The sequence below is a fragment of the Crinia signifera genome, chromosome 9 (genome assembly GCF_055691185.1).
Source record: "Crinia signifera chromosome 9, ASM5569118v1, whole genome shotgun sequence".
NCBI lineage: Eukaryota > Metazoa > Chordata > Amphibia > Anura > Myobatrachidae > Crinia > Crinia signifera.
In genome coordinates, this window is record NC_139225.1 from 44,151,518 (window position 1) to 44,173,942 (window position 22,425).

At 44.0% G+C, this 22,425-nt stretch overlaps 1 protein-coding gene across 2 annotated transcripts in view; it reads left to right on the forward strand.

Moving 5' to 3' along the window:
• The window catches only part of SLC6A8 (solute carrier family 6 member 8), an 80,426-nt gene that overhangs the window by 42,149 nt on the left and 15,852 nt on the right, over positions 1-22,425 (forward strand). For both annotated transcript variants that reach the window (XM_083159017.1, XM_083159018.1), the window contains exons 5-9: positions 12,510-12,644; positions 13,549-13,652; positions 16,604-16,728; positions 18,538-18,650; positions 21,218-21,355. In XM_083159017.1, the coding sequence (XP_083015143.1) occupies positions 12,510-12,644; positions 13,549-13,652; positions 16,604-16,728; positions 18,538-18,650; positions 21,218-21,355 (615 nt within the window). The remainder of the gene's footprint in view (positions 1-12,509; positions 12,645-13,548; positions 13,653-16,603; positions 16,729-18,537; positions 18,651-21,217; positions 21,356-22,425) is intronic.

Here is a 22,425-nt window from a genome sequence, read left to right on the forward strand (position 1 = left end):
TGTCGACCTTCAATGGTTGACCAATGCATATCGACCTAATATGTGTCGACCCAATGACCCAAATCCAATTGTAAATGTAAGTCAAGTCATGATATTGTATATAGAGCAGCTTGTGAGTGCGTAATCAGTCTTGCCAGGAACTTTCCAACACATTTGAATGAGATCAATCAACTCTACTTATAGGCAACATGCTCCTAGCTATTGCTGACGAATGGATGGCTTTATGAATGGGTGCAATGAATGTCCCGGAAGGACTGATCGAATGCACTGGACTTTATCATCCTATGACGAATCACGTGCATTGTTCTCCTAGCCTTTTGTGTGTAAGCACGGGATTATCCAGTCCGCTCACGGGGGCTCTTGTTCTGAATAAGAAGGGGGGAGTCTGTGAGTGGCTGCTGATTGAGAAAGTGACAGACAATGTGACAATGTTCTCCAGAAATGTGACCGATGAGGCAGAGTAGGAGGTGGCAAAGGCCGCCGCTGTGAGTTGGTGATATTCAAGTAGGATATACAGGGGTGGGGTCCTGGGGTGCACACCAATTGAGAGGTGCGACCCTGCGGAGACCTTTCAGTAGAACTGCATACAAAGTCAAGGGTGCAGGTGCACAAATTAAACTCCCAATTTAAACATTTTTGCAATAAAATTTTGCATTTTTAGCGAGGTTCTTCGCTTAGTTATGGCCATAAGTAACGGCTTGCCCACCGCGACCAGGTGACCTCATTAGTCGGGCAAGTCCCTAACATTTTGCGGGGTACAAATCTAGGGCACAGGGCACCCCAAAATGGTGCAGCTGAGTGACCCCAGGGCAACACAAGACTGAAAGAAATATATAGTGAAACAAAGTGAGGATAGGTTAGTGAGAGAGGCTGCTAAAAGATAGCAGGGATAAGTAAGTGAGAGGTAAAAAAATGAGAGATAAAATAGTGAGAGGTGAAGTAGTGAGAGGTAGAGGTTAGAAATGAATTACATTGAAATAAAACACACAATAGGGATGAAAGTGAAAATAAGTGTTAATTTGTGTTGCTCCTGAGGCCAAACAGCCACACCAGTCCAGGGGGGCCCACAACCCAGAAATGCACCCCCCCATCTGATAATCCATTAAACATTTGTGCAGGTCTCACCTTGCTCTGCATGCAGTCTAAGAAATGTCAGGAACCTAATTAAAACCAATATATAGGACAGGTGGGCGTGGGTGCTACCACCAGGCGCAGAAGGGGTCTCTGGCCTTCTAATGTGTATGGAAATACACGGCATTAGATATACAGGGGTGGGGTCCTGGGGTGCACACCAATTGAGAGGTGCGACCCTGCGGAGACCTTTCAGTAGAACTGCATACAAAGTCAAGGGTGCAGGTGCACAAATTAAACTCCCAATTTAAACATTTTTGCAATAAAATTTTGCATTTTTAGCGAGGTTCTTCGCTTAGTTATGGCCATAAGTAACGGCTTGCCCACCGCGACCAGGTGACCTCATTAGTCGGGCAAGTCCCTAACATTTTGCGGGGTACAAATCTAGGGCACAGGGCACCCCAAAATGGTGCAGCTGAGTGACCCCAGGGCAACACAAGACTGAAAGAAATATATAGTGAAACAAAGTGAGGATAGGTTAGTGAGAGAGGCTGCTAAAAGATAGCAGGGATAAGTAAGTGAGAGGTAAAAAAATGAGAGATAAAATAGTGAGAGGTGAAGTAGTGAGAGGTAGAGGTTAGAAATGAATTACATTGAAATAAAACACACAATAGGGATGAAAGTGAAAATAAGTGTTAATTTGTGTTGCTCCTGAGGCCAAACAGCCACACCAGTCCAGGGGGGCCCACAACCCAGAAATGCACCCCCCCATCTGATAATCCATTAAACATTTGTGCAGGTCTCACCTTGCTCTGCATGCAGTCTAAGAAATGTCAGGAACCTAATTAAAACCAATATATAGGACAGGTGGGCGTGGGTGCTACCACCAGGCGCAGAAGGGGTCTCTGGCCTTCTAATGTGTATGGAAATACACGGCATTAGATATACAGGGGTGGGGTCCTGGGGTGCACACCAATTGAGAGGTGCGACCCTGCGGAGACCTTTCAGTAGAACTGCATACAAAGTCAAGGGTGCAGGTGCACAAATTAAACTCCCAATTTAAACATTTTTGCAATAAAATTTTGCATTTTTAGCGAGGTTCTTCGCTTAGTTATGGCCATAAGTAACGGCTTGCCCACCGCGACCAGGTGACCTCATTAGTCGGGCAAGTCCCTAACATTTTGCGGGGTACAAATCTAGGGCACAGGGCACCCCAAAATGGTGCAGCTGAGTGACCCCAGGGCAACACAAGACTGAAAGAAATATATAGTGAAACAAAGTGAGGATAGGTTAGTGAGAGAGGCTGCTAAAAGATAGCAGGGATAAGTAAGTGAGAGGTAAAAAAATGAGAGATAAAATAGTGAGAGGTGAAGTAGTGAGAGGTAGAGGTTAGAAATGAATTACATTGAAATAAAACACACAATAGGGATGAAAGTGAAAATAAGTGTTAATTTGTGTTGCTCCTGAGGCCAAACAGCCACACCAGTCCAGGGGGGCCCACAACCCAGAAATGCACCCCCCCATCTGATAATCCATTAAACATTTGTGCAGGTCTCACCTTGCTCTGCATGCAGTCTAAGAAATGTCAGGAACCTAATTAAAACCAATATATAGGACAGGTGGGCGTGGGTGCTACCACCAGGCGCAGAAGGGGTCTCTGGCCTTCTAATGTGTATGGAAATACACGGCATTAGATATACAGGGGTGGGGTCCTGGGGTGCACACCAATTGAGAGGTGCGACCCTGCGGAGACCTTTCAGTAGAACTGCATACAAAGTCAAGGGTGCAGGTGCACAAATTAAACTCCCAATTTAAACATTTTTGCAATAAAATTTTGCATTTTTAGCGAGGTTCTTCGCTTAGTTATGGCCATAAGTAACGGCTTGCCCACCGCGACCAGGTGACCTCATTAGTCGGGCAAGTCCCTAACATTTTGCGGGGTACAAATCTAGGGCACAGGGCACCCCAAAATGGTGCAGCTGAGTGACCCCAGGGCAACACAAGACTGAAAGAAATACATAGTGAAACAAAGTGAGGATAGGTTAGTGAGAGAGGCTGCTAAAAGATAGCAGGGATAAGTAAGTGAGAGGTAAAAAAATGAGAGATAAAATAGTGAGAGGTGAAGTAGTGAGAGGTAGAGGTTAGAAATGAATTACATTGAAATAAAACACACAATAGGGATGAAAGTGAAAATAAGTGTTAATTTGTGTTGCTCCTGAGGCCAAACAGCCACACCAGTCCAGGGGGGCCCACAACCCAGAAATGCACCCCCCCATCTGATAATCCATTAAACATTTGTGCAGGTCTCACCTTGCTCTGCATGCAGTCTAAGAAATGTCAGGAACCTAATTAAAACCAATATATAGGACAGGTGGGCGTGGGTGCTACCACCAGGCGCAGAAGAGGTCTCTGGCCTTCTAATGTGTATGGAAATACACGGCATTAGATATACAGGGGTGGGGTCCTGGGGTGCACACCAATTGAGAGGTGCGACCCTGCGGAGACCTTTCAGTAGAACTGCATACAAAGTCAAGGGTGCAGGTGCACAAATTAAACTCCCAATTTAAACATTTTTGCAATAAAATTTTGCATTTTAGCGAGGTTCTTCGCTTAGTTATGGCCATAAGTAACGGCTTGCCCACCGCGACCAGGTGACCTCATTAGTCGGGCAAGTCCCTAACATTTTGCGGGGTACAAATCTAGGGCACAGGGCACCCCAAAATGGTGTAGCACCCACGCCCACCTGTCCTATATATTGGTTTTAATTAGGTTCCTGACATTTCTTAGACTGCATGCAGAGCAAGGTGAGACCTGCACAAATGTTTAATGGATTATCAGATGGGGGGGTGCATTTCTGGGTTGTGGGCCCCCCTGGACTGGTGTGGCTGTTTGGCCTCAGGAGCAACACAAATTAACACTTATTTTCACTTTCATCCCTATACTGTATACTGTATATCATTTTTGTATATAAGAAACTAATACGATCTTAGACAAAAAATTCTAACAATCATGCATACTGTATGATCTCAATTTTTTGGTCAAAAAATAACTAAAATTTAATCATTGGAAACATAACAGTATATATCGGTCGTAATACTGTTTATAATCATGTACTGTATAATCATGACATTTTTTTGATTGCTTGATAAAAATTGGGTGATCATGTGAGTGGTAGTATATATTTTCAGCACCAGGTGGACATACTTTGATCACACACTTAATAGTACAGTGCATCTCCTAATTTTCTCCCCACTCACTTAATGGATCCACACACGAATCTCGCAACACTGAACCTACTTCTTCACACCCAGGTGGAATGAGTTATTCATTCACTACACCTAGGTCTTTGCCATGATATTGTGAGGTCAAATCCTGACCTGGTCAAGTGCTGGAGGTGATAGACTTGCGAGTAACTTGCAGAGGTGCAAAAGTCACTCACATGATCACCCAATTTTTATCAAGCAATCAAAAAAATGTCATGATTATACAGTACATGATTATAAACAGTATTACGACCGATATATACTGTTATGTTTCCAATGATTAAATTTTAGTTATTTTTTGACCAAAAAATTGAGATCATACAGTATGCATGATTGTTAGAAATTTTTGTCTGAGATCGTATTAGTTTCTTATATACAAAAATGATATACAGTATGAAAATTTAAATTGTTTGCCACAATATTGTCACATTTGTAAGCATAATTATGATGTAGTGTACATTGTCAAAGTGTTAAAAAACTATATAAAAATGTTCTGCAACATACTGTAGTTATAAATGTTTGACAAACGTATTTTTGAATCTGTTACATGATTTCTTATGTATTATTTTCATATACAGGGGTGGGGTCCTGGGGTGCACACCAATTGAGAGGTGCGACCCTGCGGAGACCTTTCAGTAGAACTGCATACAAAGTCAAGGGTGCAGGTGCACAAATTAAACTCCCAATTTAAACATTTTTGCAATAAAATTTTGCATTTTAGCGAGGTTCTTCGCTTAGTTATGGCCATAAGTAACGGCTTGCCCACCGCGACCAGGTGACCTCATTAGTCGGGCAAGTCCCTAACATTTTGCGGGGTACAAATCTAGGGCACAGGGCACCCCAAAATGGTGCAGCTGAGTGACCCCAGGGCAACACAAGACTGAAAGAAATACATAGTGAAACAAAGTGAGGATAGGTTAGTGAGAGAGGCTGCTAAAAGATAGCAGGGATAAGTAAGTGAGAGGTAAAAAAATGAGAGATAAAATAGTGAGAGGTGAAGTAGTGAGAGGTAGAGATTAGAAATGAATTACATTGAAATAAAACACACAATAGGGATGAAAGTGAAAATAAGTGTTAATTTGTGTTGCTCCTGAGGCCAAACAGCCACACCAGTCCAGGGGGGCCCACAACCCAGAAATGCACCCCCCCATCTGATAATCCATTAAACATTTGTGCAGGTCTCAAGGAGGTGTATTTTCTCTCTCTTTAACCCTTTATGAACCCTTGTTGATTTAAATAAATTTATTGCGTAAGCCGTATTGTGCTGGCGGTCGCCATTGACATGCCAATGTACATTTAAACGCTAAGAAGATTTTCAAAATAACCAATTAGAACTAATGGAAATGTTTTGGTGTAGCTTTATGTACTGAAAATGAAATGATCAAACCATGTTTTTGGGGGTTACTTAGAGTCTCATTCATCTACTGATGCAATCTTCACCCTGCCTTCCACTTTACCGGCATTGTAGGGGGTGGGGCTACGATGATGTGAATCGGTGTATATCATGGCATCAGCCCTCCCACTTTTCCTGTGTGAGCGGAGAGTAGCCAAGCATGTTTTATCACTGTTATCACTGGGATAATATGCCGAAAACATGCCCTGGATCATAAAGGGTTACCTTCACTATATAGCAATTAAAACAGCACTATCTATTCCTCATAGTACAGAGTTCATGCATGTTGGTTTTGTAGTATGACTGTTGCCAACCATATTTCTAGCTTTTCTGGATTACATTAAGATGTGACCTATGACCTGCAGTATAACAGTATCAGCTTGACAATTTCATTATTGCACTGGAATGGACATTGCTGGAGCCAGTCTGTAGTTAGAGAACTAGAAGCACACAGGTCTACACCAACCTGCAGATCATGTAAAACTATGGGATAGATTTACAAAGATGGGAGTACGATTGAAGATGGGATGTTGCCCATAGCAACCTATCAGATTCAACTTCTTACATATTTAGTACTGTCTAGAACAGGCATGAGGAACTGTCGACCCTCCAACTGTCATTGAATTACACATCCCAGCATGCCCTGCAACAATTTTAACATAGCCAAATAGCAAAACTGTAGCAGGGCATGATGGGATGTGTAGTTAAACAGCAGCTGGAGGGCCAAAGGTTCCCCATGCTTGTTCTAGAAGCCTTTTGGTTGCTAGGGCCAATTTCCATCTTATTAAATGTACCCCTATGGGTGTCACTGTATTCTATGATAAACACTGATGCCATCTCTTGGTTCTGGTCTTTCTGTTGCCAAACACACGGGTCTAGCACAGTAGATGTATTTATTTATTTACAGTTTCTTATATAGTGCAGCATATTCCGTTGCGCTTTACAATTGGAAACAACAGTGATTAAACAAACTGGGTAGATACAAACCTACATGGAGGTAGGAGGGCCCTGCTTGCAAGCTTAAAATGGGTTTTCTTGCCTATAAAACGGCATTAGAGGCAATTGATACAAAGGTTTGCATGTAATAAGACAGTAATGTAAACCTGCAGTACTTTTTACTTTTTTGAGCGTCCTTAATTACTGCAATTAAATTACTATAAGCACTAATAATTCTGTAGTAAGTGAGATTGTCTTCAAGGCTGATTATCATCCAGAGAATGTCCTCATGAAGATTTGTAATAATAGTTATTCTGTCATATAATTGCTGTCTTCTAACAAGGACGTTTAAAGAACACATAAAGCTGCTATTTAACATTCATATATCTCAAAGTGTTTATACATTGCTAAGTATGTTCTCTGGGTCTGTTACTCCTCTGCAGCATGGCACTGCTTCCCCAATCAGCGGTACTGATGGTTACTCATACACGGGTGGGGGGGACTGAGATGTCTGTGTTTACAACTTTTCACATGTATGAGATCCCAAGAGGACATTGCACTATAGCAGGGTTGCCTACCCTCCCGGAATGGCCAGAGACTTTAAAAGTAGGCAACCCTTCTCTATAAATATGTGGGAGCACCAGCTTTCTGTATCAGAGTGGGGGGAGGGGAGAATGTCCTGTGTAAAAGAGCTGCAGTGGGATGTGCCAACTTAACAGCAATCTAGCGTCCTGATTTAGAGATGCATGCAAACCACATGCAAGTATGCTGTGAAAATCATTCAGTGTACACAACATGTGCCAGATTCCGGGTGCTGTGGGTACAGCTGTCCCATGCCCGGCCTCTCTGAGAGAGAGGGAAGGGCCCGGGCAACTAATTTTGCCCATCGCACCCCCCGCCACTGCCTCCACTGTGCTGCCTGCTAAACGAAGCAATGCAGAATCCGGCACCCAATCAGCGCTCGCGTACCAACAACTGCACTGATTGGCTAACAGTACATGAGCTCTGATTGGCTCACCAGCCGTGCCACATTTTAATTGTTTTCTGGCATCTGGAGGCAAAGAAGCCTGCATACCAGCGAATTAAGCAATTTATATAGCGCACACATATTCCACAGCGCATTACAGAGAATGTTTTAAACATTCACATCTGTCCCTGCCTCTAATGAACAATATTGCTCAGAAGACCCAAAATGAGTGATATCACTTATTATATTATGTTGGAGCTTAAAGCCCCGTACATACTAGACAACTCACAGGACCGCCAATATCTATAATAATATCGTCAGTCTAGCAGGTGGACGATATTGTGCATACACAATGAACAATATCCTTAATGATATGATTCTGTGTCAATCCTGGGACTATGCTGATCATGCGGTTCAGTGATACAAAATTGATCTGCATGTTCTGTCGATGGGGGGGGGTAACTATATTGAGCATACACATTACCTGTTTTTAAAAAATATATATCAGGTCCCTTCTGAGCGATATGTTTCAAAGAAATCAGGTAGTGTGTACAGTATGGGGCTTATGATGCAAGACAGCGGTGTAACTCCCAGAGGCAATGGAGACTCCAGCCTCCACTTCACGGTGGAACCCAAGTGTGACCGTCGCTCTTGCTCTCACTGCTGCTGCATCAGTTCTGTGCCAGGAGCCCTGCTAACACATGCAATAGGGGAGAGGACAACTCCTGCCTGGTATCGCTCAGACTGCACTGCAGCAAGCAACGGCACCCGCCACTGCTGCTAGATTGTGAGATGGGACCCACCTGTAAATGCTGATTCATGCTGCAGATGGCTGAATATTGTGAGTCTGACCCTGATCGATCTGCCATTGTCAAACCATTTTTTAAGAGGAGGGGCACCAAATTTCAACTCTCCCTAGGCAACTGGGATGAACTTACGCCTCTGATACCTTTCTAAATTATACCATTTGCAGGTGTCTGCCCGAGTGCGGCTGCAAATAAAGGGCAACGTTTACAAAGTAGCACTACGTAACGATTGGCTTATAGGGAGTACATCTCTGCAGCTGATAGGTGCATCAACCTCTGAATCAGCCCCATTGTCCCCAAACCCAGTTTTAGCTCTTTGGGCCTTATTCTAGTTCACTCTTTCTGACAAAATCCTTCTTAGATGGACAAAACCATGTGCACTGCAGGTGGAGCAGATGTTACTTGTGCAGCGAGAATTAGATTTGGGTGGGGTTTTACTTCAAAGTGAGATCTATATTGCAGTGTAAAAATAAAGCAGCCAGTATTTCCCCTGCACAGAAACAAAATAACTCACCCAAATCTAATTCTCTCTGCACATTTTACATCTGAACCCTGCAGTGCACATGGTTTTAGAAGGAGTTTGTCAGAAAGAGTGAACTAGAATAAGCACTTTGTTCCAAACCCACCTTTTTTTTTGGCAATTGTTTTTTTACGTTTTTACTAAAAAAAAATGTACGTTTCGCTAATATTTAAGGAATAAGGTTTATTTCTCTATAACTGCTCATCGCAGCTACAGAAAATCACCTATATGCAATTTATCATTAAAATCTTAATGCTTGACTGCATTACTTGTGCTAACTTACCAATGTACAGGCCAGCCCAGAGTTATATGCACATGCTTGATCCTGGCACAGGGGAAAGGAAAATTCCAACTTGACCTTTCTTGGCCTAAATAGATTAAAGAAAAAAAAAAAAAGTAGATTATATATTTTTTTTAATAGACCCCATATGATTAAGTCATTGTGTTTTGGTCACCTTATGTCATCATAGTATTATTATTCAATAAGTAGCTTTTAGCCGGCTGAATAAGACTTGCCACCTAATTCCTCATCTTGGCAGACTGATCACATAATATCCAGGCTCCATTCAACTCTGGGAAATGACCTTTCTCTCAATGAGATTGCTTTTCCTGATTCATTGTGACAGAGAGATTATCACGTGTGAACCAAGACTGTCTCCAACGTCATACAGCGAGCGGCCTTACAGTGGCATACAGTGAGCAGCCTTTTAACAAGTGAGTGTCCTCCACTCAATGAGATTATGTTTGCATTTTGGGGTGTGCATAAATTTGGGATGTAAACCTTCCTCTTTCCAAAACAGTGCCAAGTTAATTTGCCAAAATAGGTGTTTAAATTGCCAAGAAAACATTTTTATTCATCATAATGACCTGTAATGTTTACCTTACATAGGAAATATAATCTTTTCTTTTACATAACATTTTTGTATTTGAATTTATATAACAAATGTGAGCGACGCTGGCATTTTTAGGGGATATTTTGCTGTAACGTGGCTAAAAATTTATGTTTTTTTAATGTTTAAATGTTGACCAGGTAATCGTTAAACCTGACATGTAGAGGTTAAGCTTATTAGCAGGGCTGTTTCTAGATCATTTGTCTCCGAGTGCGAAGAAATAAAATTGCGCTATACATCATTCTTCAATGCAGAAACGCAAAAATGGTGTGGCTTAATGTAAGGGGCATGACCTAGTTATAACCTAACAGGAATGGTCATTGTCCTCCAATGCTTAAGTTGAGTGGCTGAAGGCCACACAGCGACATATAAATATAAAGGCCCGGCCCCACACGGTGACCTAATATGCCTCACAAATCAAGCCCAAACAATGACAAGCTACTTAAATCAATATACATTGTTTATCTGTAATTCCAATGACACATTACGCCGCACACCATAATGCCCAGTACACATTACGCCGCACACCATGGTGCCCATTACACATTATGCTGCACACCGTGATGCACCTTACTCTATATGCCACACAACGAAATGCCACTTAACTATACGCCACACATCGCAATGCACCTTACGCTATACGCCACACTGTAATGCCCCTTACACTATTCGCCACACACCGTAATGCCACTTACACTATACGCCACACCCTGCAATGCCAGTTACACTATACGTCACACCATAATTCCACTGAAACTATACACCACACACTGCAATGCCAGTTACACTACACTACACCTTAATGCCATTTAAACTATATGCTATATACCATAATTCCCCTTACACTATACACAACACACTGTAATGCCCTTTACACATATTATATATAATTTATATATACACATGTAGCATCGGAGTGCCGGTACGCGAGTATAAATACTGTATACAAAAACATGTGTGTGGCAACTATTTCAGAGGTGTGTCATGGTGAATGTGTGGGTTTTTGGGAGAGGAGGTGGATGGTGCACTTTAAGTTTGCCAGTATTCGCAGTGTGCCTGTTGCCGTCCGACTGCTGCACGTGTGTAGTTCACTCAGTGTGCCGCAGTCACGGCTTTCTGGTGGCGACGCTGTGAGGTAACAGGGGATGGGAACACTTCGCTCTGGCCAAGTGCCTTGGCGTCTGTGGTGTGACCCACCGGCCTGCCTGGGAGCCCTCCTGCCTCTCTTTCCGTTCCCTGCTTCCTACTTACCCTCTCTTCACAATCGGTCCGTCTCACAGAGAGGGTAAGTAGGAAGCAGGGAACGGGAAGAGAGGCAGAAGGGCTCCCAGGCAGGCCGGTGGGACACGCCCTACCCGCCAAGGCACTTGGCCAGAGAGAAGTGTTCCCATCCCCTGTTACCTTACAGCATCGCCACCAGAAAGCCGTGACTGCGGCACGCTGTGTGAATTACACACGTGCGGCAGTTGGACCATCACTGTCATATTTATTTAATTTCCATATACATACACACACAATTTCTATGTTTTTTTTTTTTTAAATAGCTCCACTAGAGGTTCCGAACCTATAATTCTAGAAAAATAGTACTGAGTATAATATATGTGCAGTAGGTATATAACAGGCGTCACTCTGTGCAGTCGGTATAACATGTGTCTGTGCACTCAGTATACAACATGTGTGCAGCCGGTATATAATATGTGTGCAGTCAGAAAATCAGGCATTTGCTGCCACAATGTGTCCCTGATCCATGTAGCACAGGCTGCTGTCCCGTCACCGGCTCAGATACACATAGCAGGAGGGGATCTGGCAGTTGTAACCTGAGCCTGCACTGACCTGCGTCCACTCCCAGCCCAGGGCTGCCCCATACACAGGTGCAGGGGGGGGCCTGGCCCCCTGATCTGCTAATAACACTGCATCTCGGGACTAAGTAAAAACCGGACCTGGACAAGACCCCAGAATGTCGGACCGGACATCAAACTCTGCATTCCGGAGCTTGTGGTGTCTTGTTCGGTAGTATCCCTGTGATAGCTCTTACCAGGGACATTGGGTAGGGGAGATTACAGCCTCCCCTCCCCTGAGTATGTCTAGACTTACTTTGCACTGCGAGCAGGGGTAAAATCACTCGATGGTGAGTGATTTTTTTTCCCCCTGTGTGCATGGCTGATAACAGGGGCGGGGGCCAAGCAGTCTTTGAGGCGGCGGGTTGCTGTTTACCTTATTGCTGGGCCCTGAAATCCGGCAGCCCAGCGATCATGTATGAATCGGGCCTGGGGCGTAACTATATATTTGTAGGCCCAATAGAATTTTTTTTTAAGGGCCCCTATGTACCAGCTAATGGTGATAAATATACAGTATATAGCACAAGGAAGATGGGCCCCTCTTAGCTCAGGGCCCCATAGCAGCTGCACCCCTTGCACCTATGGTAGTTACAGTACATCCTTGCTGGGGACACACTTAGTCTAATGTGTACCCAACTTAAATGCAAAGCTTCTATGCATTTTGTTACGCTGTTTATTGTATACTGAAAATGTATTGATACATTATACTTGTAACTGTTAAATTTACTATAATAAAGTGAAGTCGGCTTATTGTTATACAGATAAACAAAATTAAAAAATAATCCACTAACAGTAAAGATACTTGTTTTTTTTGTTTTGTTCTAGATTGTCTACTTCACAGCCACGTTCCCCTATGTTGTACTGCTGATCCTTCTTGTTCGTGGTGCCATGTTGCCGGGTGCTGCTGAAGGCATCATATACTACCTTAAGCCCGACTGGTCAAAGCTTGGGACTGCCCAGGTAAAACCCCAATAAAGTTGGCTTCTCTTTCTCAATCTATTCCTTATTATAAGCATATGTGCCAATCACACACACAGATCTTTTGTGCCAATTCCTGAAAAAATGTCTAATTACACACGTGGTTCTCTAAGCACGTTTTCTACTGGACAAACGTGAGTGCTGCCATCGGGGGGAGGGTGTCGCTGTATCTTATTGGCTGGCACTCACAGATGGCCCATGCATCTGGCCCATGCAGGATCTACAGCATTGTAGTCCCTGGGCAAAGCAATTCACTGGGGCCCCTACCAGGGCTGAAACTAGGATCCTCTGATTGGATGATTGCTCCAGCCATTCACTGTCTGGCTGCAGGCAATGAAGCAGGAAGAGAATGCTGACTGGTTGCTCTGATATTCTCTGCCCCTGCTCGAAGGCCACTCGAATTAGGGGCCCTTGGGAAGCTGCCCATTAAGCCCTTACTTTAAGATGGTACTGAGCCCATGTATTCTGTTTCTGTCCCACCTCCCTCTCTGCACCCCTGCGGGTGGCAGCTTCTGCCTCTGTATCCCAAACATTTATATTGCCTCTACTACCTATATCTTACTTTTTACCATTTTATTTTTACGCACAGTGTTAATGGATGGCACTTACGTCATGTTACTGACTCTGCCGAGAAATGACTTTAAACAAAATCTATTCAGTTTAATTTTTCACCCTATAGTAATGAGCTGGCTCACTGAGCAGGAACATACTTTTTACAGAGGAAGACCAATAATTAAAAAGCAGAACAGAATGTGCTTCTTAGGGGGTATTCTGAGAAAAGAATACATTAGTGGAGAATGGTTTATGCGTGTAACATCCTATACATGTGTGAAGTGGACAGTGACCTTCTGTGAACCTTATATGTTACTTCTCCTATTCCCGCTAGGTGTGGATTGATGCCGGGACACAAATCTTCTTCTCTTATGCCATAGGACTTGGTGCCCTGACAGCGTTGGGGAGCTACAATCGCTTTAACAATGACTGCTACAAGTAAGACAATACAGTACTACTAGGCAATACCGAACATCCATTTGATAATAAATATATTTATAGAGATGCCTTTTCTGATAATGAATCTTAAAATATTTTAATCCATTGATGAGAGCTCCCTCACTCATCAACGGTAAGGAAATGTGCAATCATTTTATTTGATGTGTCATATTGCTTAGACGCTGGCATAAGGAAAGTACCAATGACACCGCATGGCCAATGCATGACATACTGTAGTAACCAGAGCACTTGTGGACTTATGTGTTTCATAACAATGACCCCTGTTTATACTGCATGCAAGTAAATATGATGCTCCTCACTGCAGGTGTAAGAGTAATGGGTATGAGGTCATTGGAAGTAAAACGTTCTATTCTCAGGCCTTCTTTACACGAATACAGAAATAAAAAAATTATTATATCACCATAATTTTATCACCTGAGCAATGATTTCCCTAGGGAGTCTCATCTCATTTAGGGGCTCATTTATTACGGGTTACACATATACAATGTGCTCTGGGTGGAATATTACTGCCTAGGATTGCATTGTAATATACAATCCTATCGCAGGGCTGTATCCCCTTACATGCACGTCCCTGCCATGCGCTCAGCCAGTTGCGCGGGGGGGGGGGGGGGGTCTGTGCATGCGCGGACAGCGATGACCCATCCACCGACCTTGCTGCCAACATTGACAACATTTTGTTAGGCAACAAGGTCAACGTGAAAAAAAGTCTAAGCTGATTGGTTGACATGGGCAACTTCTCTGCTGGCTCACTTCTCCACTCTTTTCACTGCTTCATGAATAGGCCCCATACACATGTTACTTGGCTAATTCTGTTACAACCAACTGCTATGAATGCAAAATGTTCTCATCTATATCTGTACCATGCGAGAGACGAGAGACAAGCCAGCGTCCATTTACCTCAGCAGACCTGAGTTGTTATTGAACCCAGGAAGATGTTTCTCAGTGAATACATGCAGTTTTTAGCATCAATCCCTCGTGCATTTGTGTGGGCAGAGGACCGGCACATCGAGTACTGAGAGCAGTACTCAGTCTCTCTGGGTTGTTGTCCAGTGTCCTGCCAAACCCAAGGAATTTTCTGATGATTTACAAAAAATGTGACTGCACAGAACATACAGTGATGATTGATTATATTTCTGCCTGCAGCTTTAGCAAACATTGGGCCTAATTCAGGTTGGCAAGTGACTGCTGCTTAGTGAGCACCTTAACACCGCCCCGCCGAGCAGCCGAACCTGGCACCCAAATTCCTTTGCTGCCATGTGAGGGGATGTGTTTGCTGGCACATCCCTTCACATGCAGCCGCTAGCAGGAGAAATCATATTATGGTCGCCGACCATTGTATGATTTCTCCTGCCTTCAGAAATAAATGTCAGTTTAAACTGACTTATTTCCTCTGCAGATCGCCAAGGACAAGATGGGCACTAAAGTCCTGTGACATCAGCCGCCCACCCCGAGTTGGCATCGGCCCATCTGCGTTCCCAGGTGAATGCCCAGAGTTGTCATGGGACGCCCTGCTCCTAGCGACCCCCCAACAACGAAGGGCCCGGAGAGTGTGTAACTGTTTTAGTTTATCACGACTGTAACTCAACAGCCGGAATTCAGTGTTCCGGATGTCAAGTGTCGTAAAGTATTGGCGAAAACAACCGTGAATTGTAAAAAAATGGCCGTGAATTTGACAATCTGCGGCCGTTTTCGACAAAGTAGATCTGACTTTTAAAAAAGTTAACTGCAGCATTGAATAGGTGAGATTGAATACCCCCTATATCTTCTAAAAATGAAAACGGGTAATGTGCCAATAGCAACCAATCAGATTTTGTCTATTATTTCTCTATTGCATACTTAAAAATGATAGAATCTGCTATCGGCAACATCACCACTTTTAATTTTTAGAAGCATTACTAAAATGTACCCCTCTTTAATTTTACTATTATTGAGTGAGAAAAGTGTAGATCACTGCAGGACAACCTACACAGGGCGACTTTGTTTCTGACAGTCAGAGTTACAGTATATATAGAGATTGATGGCTGGGCCGGAGCAGCTGTTGTAAGCAGAGAGCAGCGAGCTGGGGCAGGGTGACACCTCAGCTGTTGGGTGTAATGTAGATGATAGGCTGGATGGCAGTGACCATGCACCGAGAGCATGGCGCCTGCGGAATTCTCAGTTCCCTTTTCAGTTTATGGAAGTGATTCTTAGCTCAGCTCCTGATCAGTTGCATCACGGGCCATGTATCCTTTATAATCTGTATTTCTGGGGCTGATGTCACTTTTGTTATAAATACTGTAGGTCTTGGAGGGAAGCGCCCTCCAGCTCTGCTTATTCTCATCTGCTTTCAGTGCACTTCAAGAAATAAGTATCAAACAATTATTTTCCTCTAGCCAACTTTAAACTACAACAAAGGGATTATAAATCAAGAGGCGATTACAAAACTAACTATGGGGGGGAGTGAACGTGCAACGAGGCATACCTAGGGAGAAGAAGACTTGCTAGTATTGATGGGCATCGGTGGCAACATACTATGCAATAACTATCTATGTTTTTTGACCATCGATGGTCATCCCTTGTCTTTCGCTACCATGTCTGGTCACTGATGAAAACAGGACACTGAGCAATATATTGCTCCATGTGTACGGAGCCTTAGATTTGCGATTCTGTAGAAATCGTTCAATATTCGGTGACCATCGAATGATTTTGGGCCTGCACACTAGCCTGCGAATGGAGGTATATGCAGATCATCCATTAGTGCGGTGTATATTTTCGCAGGGGGGGGGGGGGGGCATTCGCAAGCCCAGCAAGCGGCATTACATGGTTCACTAAGCAGCAAAATACTGTTAATACCATTATTTGCATGCAGCCCTTTTTATCATAGTTTGGTTTGTATATGGAATAAAAAAGGTGCCATTCAGTTGCTAACCCACCCATCTCTTTATTCCCAGAGATGCCTTACTCCTTGCATTAGTTAACAGTGGGACCAGTTTCTTCGCTGGCTTTGTGGTCTTCTCCATTCTTGGATTTATGGCAAATGAGCAGGGGGTGGATATTTCAAAAGTGGCTGAATCTGGTGAGTATCTCTGGTAACACGCTCATAAAGTGTCTTGTTATGGTATTCATTTAATTACCCCTTAGTAGGGTTGTTGGAACATTGTAAACCGGTTCATAATTTGATCAAATTTCACCAGCTCCATAGCAATGAGTAGTTCATTGAGCGAGTTACCCATTGACCATAATTCAACTTTTTGGTCAGAAATTTTGCACATTAGCCGAAGTGTTTCAGGTTTGCATTCTTTTTTTCATACATCACATCCCGCCATTTACAGCGATAGCAGTATTATTAACACTGTATACTTGGAAAATTGGCATTACTTTTGCAGGACCTCCGGGGTAAAGGGAGTGTTCAGAGGTGTGGCCGCATTTTACTGATAGTACATTCCACCCACCCAGGATAGTTATGATACATAAAAAAAAGTATTTTCACATTTTTTCATTGGACTATGACCATTTATATCTTCATGATTGATCGTTTAGGTGTCACCATTCACCATTACAAGCAACTAAAATCTATTCATTAAACCTAGTGGAAATATTGGCAGTTCAGTATTCAATCCTCGGCGGGACTTGCCAGCTACAGAACCGCCTCCCTATGGCGGAGAGTCTGTATTGTCGGAAACGCCCATTAATTGACAAATCTGGGGGCGTTTTTCATCAAAACTGCATTTTCGCCAATCCATGGACTTTCCAACACCCGACGGTTGGATCATCCGACTGTCAGATCCGAGGAAAATCAGCCTTGGATTCCAACTGTCGGGACATTCCGGATTGAATATCCCCCTCTGTGTCTCCAAAGGCTGCTTCCTTGTTTCACTTGCGAGCATTCATGTGGATCCGAATGATAGGTCAACAGCAAGTCAACACCAAAAGATGTGCAAGGTCCACATTGACAAAGGGTTGACATGCATTAGGTTGACATTTGCAATTGGTCGACACATGCAAAATGTTGCCGTGGCAATGGTTGACACGTGGAAAGGTCGACATGAGTTTTTAACAACTTTTTTGGGGAGGATTTTTTATATCTACATGGACTCGGGAACAGTATAGTAGCCCAAAGAATGGCAAGTGTAGTGAGCCGTACACCCAAACGCCGTACACAGCGAGTTATACACTTGTTGTGGCGTTCGCATAATGATGGATAGGCAGTGGGTGGGCGCAGGGGTCCGCCCAACATTTTATGGGTGCACCCATAGAAACGCTGGGAGTACACCTGCGAACACAGTCCTGCCCATGCCTGCTCGGGGCGGATGGCTGACCTAACATGACATCAGCGCCACCCCCAATTCCCCAATCTCCGTGCAGGATAAAAGTAAGTAAGTGCGAAGGGAGGAAATATCCTTTGATGGTGAGTGACCATCTAATGATTTTTCATCCGTGATGGCCGCTTGCGAGCGAATGTGTAAGCGTACACATCCGCACGCATCGTGTCACAGGGATTTTGTGAGCGCGGAGGCTTGTGTTCAACAGATCGGCGTTTAACTGCTTGCTAAGCAGCGAATATACACAGCCTAGCGAACAGGTCTGAATCGGGCCCTGAGTGGGGGTGCGCGTTCTCAGGTGTTGACATTGGCACAAAAAAACATAAAAAATTCATGTCGACTTTTTCTGCGCAAACATTTCCCCTGTTGACCTTTTTCCTGTGTCGGCCTTGTGCATGTCAAGCTTTTATCAATGTATGTCTGTATTTTTGGTGTCGACATATTGAATGTCAACCTAGACACTGTCGACCCTTGAATCCATAACCCCATTCATTTTTCAAATACAGTAAAATGTGCTACACAATCACTAAAGGTGTATACAATGATCATGTTTCTGTGTGCAGGGCCTGGCTTGGCATTCATCGCTTATCCCCGGGCTGTGAGCTTGATGCCAGTGGCACCTCTCTGGTCGGCTCTGTTCTTCTTTATGCTGCTTCTCCTTGGCTTGGACAGCCAGGTAAGTTTTTACATTGGAAAAGACATTTAGAATTCATCATCATGGTTCATTAAGCTGTAGCTGAAAATGTATGTGGTTAGAATATATGTTTGGCCCAGGAGATCAGATCTGTCAAAGGAAGAAGCCATTCAAAAGTTTGTCCAATGTTCAAGTTTAACTGCAGGCAGCTTACAGAGGCAAGTTAAAATTGAGCCCATGATCTATATAGTGGAGGCAGACAAAAATCTCCTGTAATTCTGGGCGGGATTCTCTAAAGCAGAAATGCGGTAAAAACCCCGTTATTGGGGTTTTTACCACATTTCTGTATGCAGTAACCCCCCTCCGCAGTGTTGGCGATTCCCTGCACTCCGGACCCTGGTCCAATTCGGTTACCAACACCCAACAAAAAGGTAGAGGTAGAGGATACCAGCCCGCTGTATTCCATCCAGCGGAGGGAGCCGGTCATTCGAGCCAACTTGGGCCGCTCCTGAACATCACATCTGGTCCTCCCTCCCTTCAGCCCAATTGGGGATACCATCTCAGCTCCTTGTGGACTTTGCCGGACTATCCAGGTTACCCGATCGCCTTGGTTGGTTGGTGAGACACGAACATTTTACCTATGTTTTTATAATTATTCATGTACTGTGGCTACATGTTATTCCTATTTTAGAATAATAAAAATATTTTTTGTACTAGATCTAACTAATCTTTATTCATTTTATAATACTATTGAAATATTACCCTTCTAGCGCTGCTCAAACACCCCCCACTTTCGATTCCCTGCAGAAGCCTATTGGCTTCTTAACGCAGCGCTGTGTGAGGGATCCATCACGGATCCCTCCCAGCATGCCTTGTGGTCGGCGCATGCTCTGCGCATGTGCAGACGGACTCCCGGGTCTCAGACCCAGAAGTCCAGCACTGGAGCCACATCGTAAGGGACAGCTCTTATCACAAGAGCTGTCCCTTGCGCTAAGATCGCATATGTTAGAGCATATGAGATCATTAACAATGCGAAGCCCGGCGGAGGGGCGGAGGGGGCGATATTTCTTAGAGCATCCCGCCTATTATCTGTTAAGCGCATTGAGTCCTTTTGGAGAAAGAGTGTTATATACATAAAATAATAATAATTAGGTACTTGTTTCCTAGCACGGCGCCCATCGCGTACCATAAGGCATACGATGGTATGCGATGCGATGGCAGCCGATGTTATACAATTTTAAATTGTATACCATCGCATTGTATGCCATTGTATGCCATATACAATGGTATACGATTTAAAATTGTATAAGCTCCTTAGGACTCCGCCCTACTAGCAAGGTGCCCTGTGTGATGACATTGCTTGCCCACCCCTTGTTACCGCCCTGCACCAGATTAACCTTTTCCCTAGTCGTGGCCGGTGTTATCAATCTATTCAAACACCTACATCGGATTTTGTTGAACGAAATGTCACTAACTGTTGTTTTCAATGTATAATATGATTAAAGGCAGCCAGATCCGAAGAATGGTTTTAAAGCATAAGGCCCTTATTTAATAGGCTGCGAATGGCAAGCATGGGCACAATTTTGGAAGTAATTATATATTAGTGCAGGATATGGGAACACTGCATTTCAAATATAGGCAACAGCACGGAAGTATACGATTTAAAATTGTATAAGCACCCTAATGGGGGCTTACAATGTTAAATGCACCCCCACGCCACCCCCACTATGAACGTGAACCCAAAGCGTGGCGAGCGCAGCGAGCCTGCGAGGGGCGGCGGTACACGTCCTACGACCTTTTCATACCCCCACTATCCACGTCGCCGTGGAGTTGATTATATATAGTGTGGCGAGCGCAGCGAGCCACCGAGCCCGAAGCGTGGGGAGCACAGCGAGCCCCGTGAGGGGACGCGGAATACATGTAAAGTAATAAGCGTCCCCTCGCGGGGCTTGCTGCGCTCGCCACGCTTCGGGCTCGCAACACTATATAAGATCATCTCCACGCCGACATGGATAGTGGGGGTATGAAAAGGTCGTAGGACGCGTACCGCCGCCCCTCGCGGGCTCGCGGCGCTCGCCACGCTTTGGGTTCACGTTCATAGTGGGGGTGGCGTGGGGGTGCATTTAACAGTGTAAGCCCCCATTAGGGTGCTTATACAATTAAACATCGCATAGGGGGCTTATACAATTTTAAATCGCATTGCAGTGCGTGGGGTGTATGGCATGCGATGCGGCGCTGTTATATGTCGTGCAACCAAATATCGTGGGAGCCGTGCTAGTACACAAGTACCATGGGTCATTTTGTTTGTCAAATCACATGCTGTAGTATACCACTTCGGTCACCACGCTTTGGGCAAGGTGCCTTGCTCCGCTATGGGTGTGCTCGCCAGAGGTAACTATTCCCAATTGTGGTACACGTAGAAGGTGAAGGATGAAAAAAACAAAAAAACATTGCATGGATCAGCTGACAGTTCATCTAATTAGCGTGAACCCTTCATCCGGATACTGACTGGCTCCTGTATACCATTATGGTACTGTGGTCTAGTGCAGAGAACATTCTGTATAATGCAACTTGCTCAGTACTGAAAATAGCTTTATATCTCATTACAGTTTGTGGGAGTGGAAGGATTCATTACGGCCATCCTGGACTTGCTACCAGCCCGCTATTATTTCCGCTTCCAGCGAGAGGTAGCTGTGGCAATTTGCTGTGCGGTCATGTTCATCATTGACCTTTCCATGTTGACAGAGGTGGGTTAAATCAAGATGTCTACGCATTATCCTCTTATGATTTGTATTCATTGACTATACAGTGCTTTCAGAATAAACCAAGAAATTGCCTTAGCAGTACATGCACAGTAGAGTGATCAGCCAGATGCAATAGGTATGTCCTGCCTCTGGCATTATGCATATACTGTATGGACTCGGAGTGACACACTATATATTCAGATAGGAGTTTATCTGCAGATAATATTGCAAGTTATTGGAAATATCTGTTGTGTACTGTAAACATCTAAACCTGTAACTTCATGACATCACAACTAGGGGGCTGGGCTGTTCTACCTGCCCTGAGGCTCCTTAGGACTCCGCCCTACTAGCAAGGTGCTGTTCTAGGTGCCCTGTGTGATGACATTGCTTGCCCACCCCTTGTTACCGCCCTGCACAGATTAACTTTTTCCCTAGTCGTGGCCGGTGTTATCAATCTATTCAAACACCTACATCGGATTTTGTTGAACAAAATGTCACTAACTGTTGTTTTCAATGTATAATATTATTAAAGGCAGCCAGATCCGAAGAATGGTATTAAAGCATAAGGCCCTTATAGGCTGCAAATGGCAAGCATGGGCACAATTTTGGAAGTAATTATATATTAGTGCAGGATATGGGAACACTGCACTTCAAATATAGGCAACAGCACGGAAGTTACTGTCTTGCATGTTCACACTTTAACACAAGCTAAATGTCAGGGCGCTGAAAACATATAAGGTTCCTGTTTTCGTGCTTGGAAATTCCACACTCATTAACATGTGAAAGAGAACTGTTGGTTTGTAAAAGCAAATTTCTTCTTTAATGGACAAACCATGTGCACTGCAGGTGGGGCAGATGTAATGTTTGCAGAGAGTTAGATTTGTGTGGGTTGTGTTCACACTGAAATCTGAATTGCAGTGTAAAAATAAAGCAGCCAGTATTTACTCTGCACAGAAAAAAAAATAACTCCCCCCAAATCTAACTCTCTCTGCACATGTTACATCTGCCCCCCTGCAGTGCACATGGATTTGTTCCATTAAAGGAGTTTGCTTTGGCATGCAAGCCAACCTGAA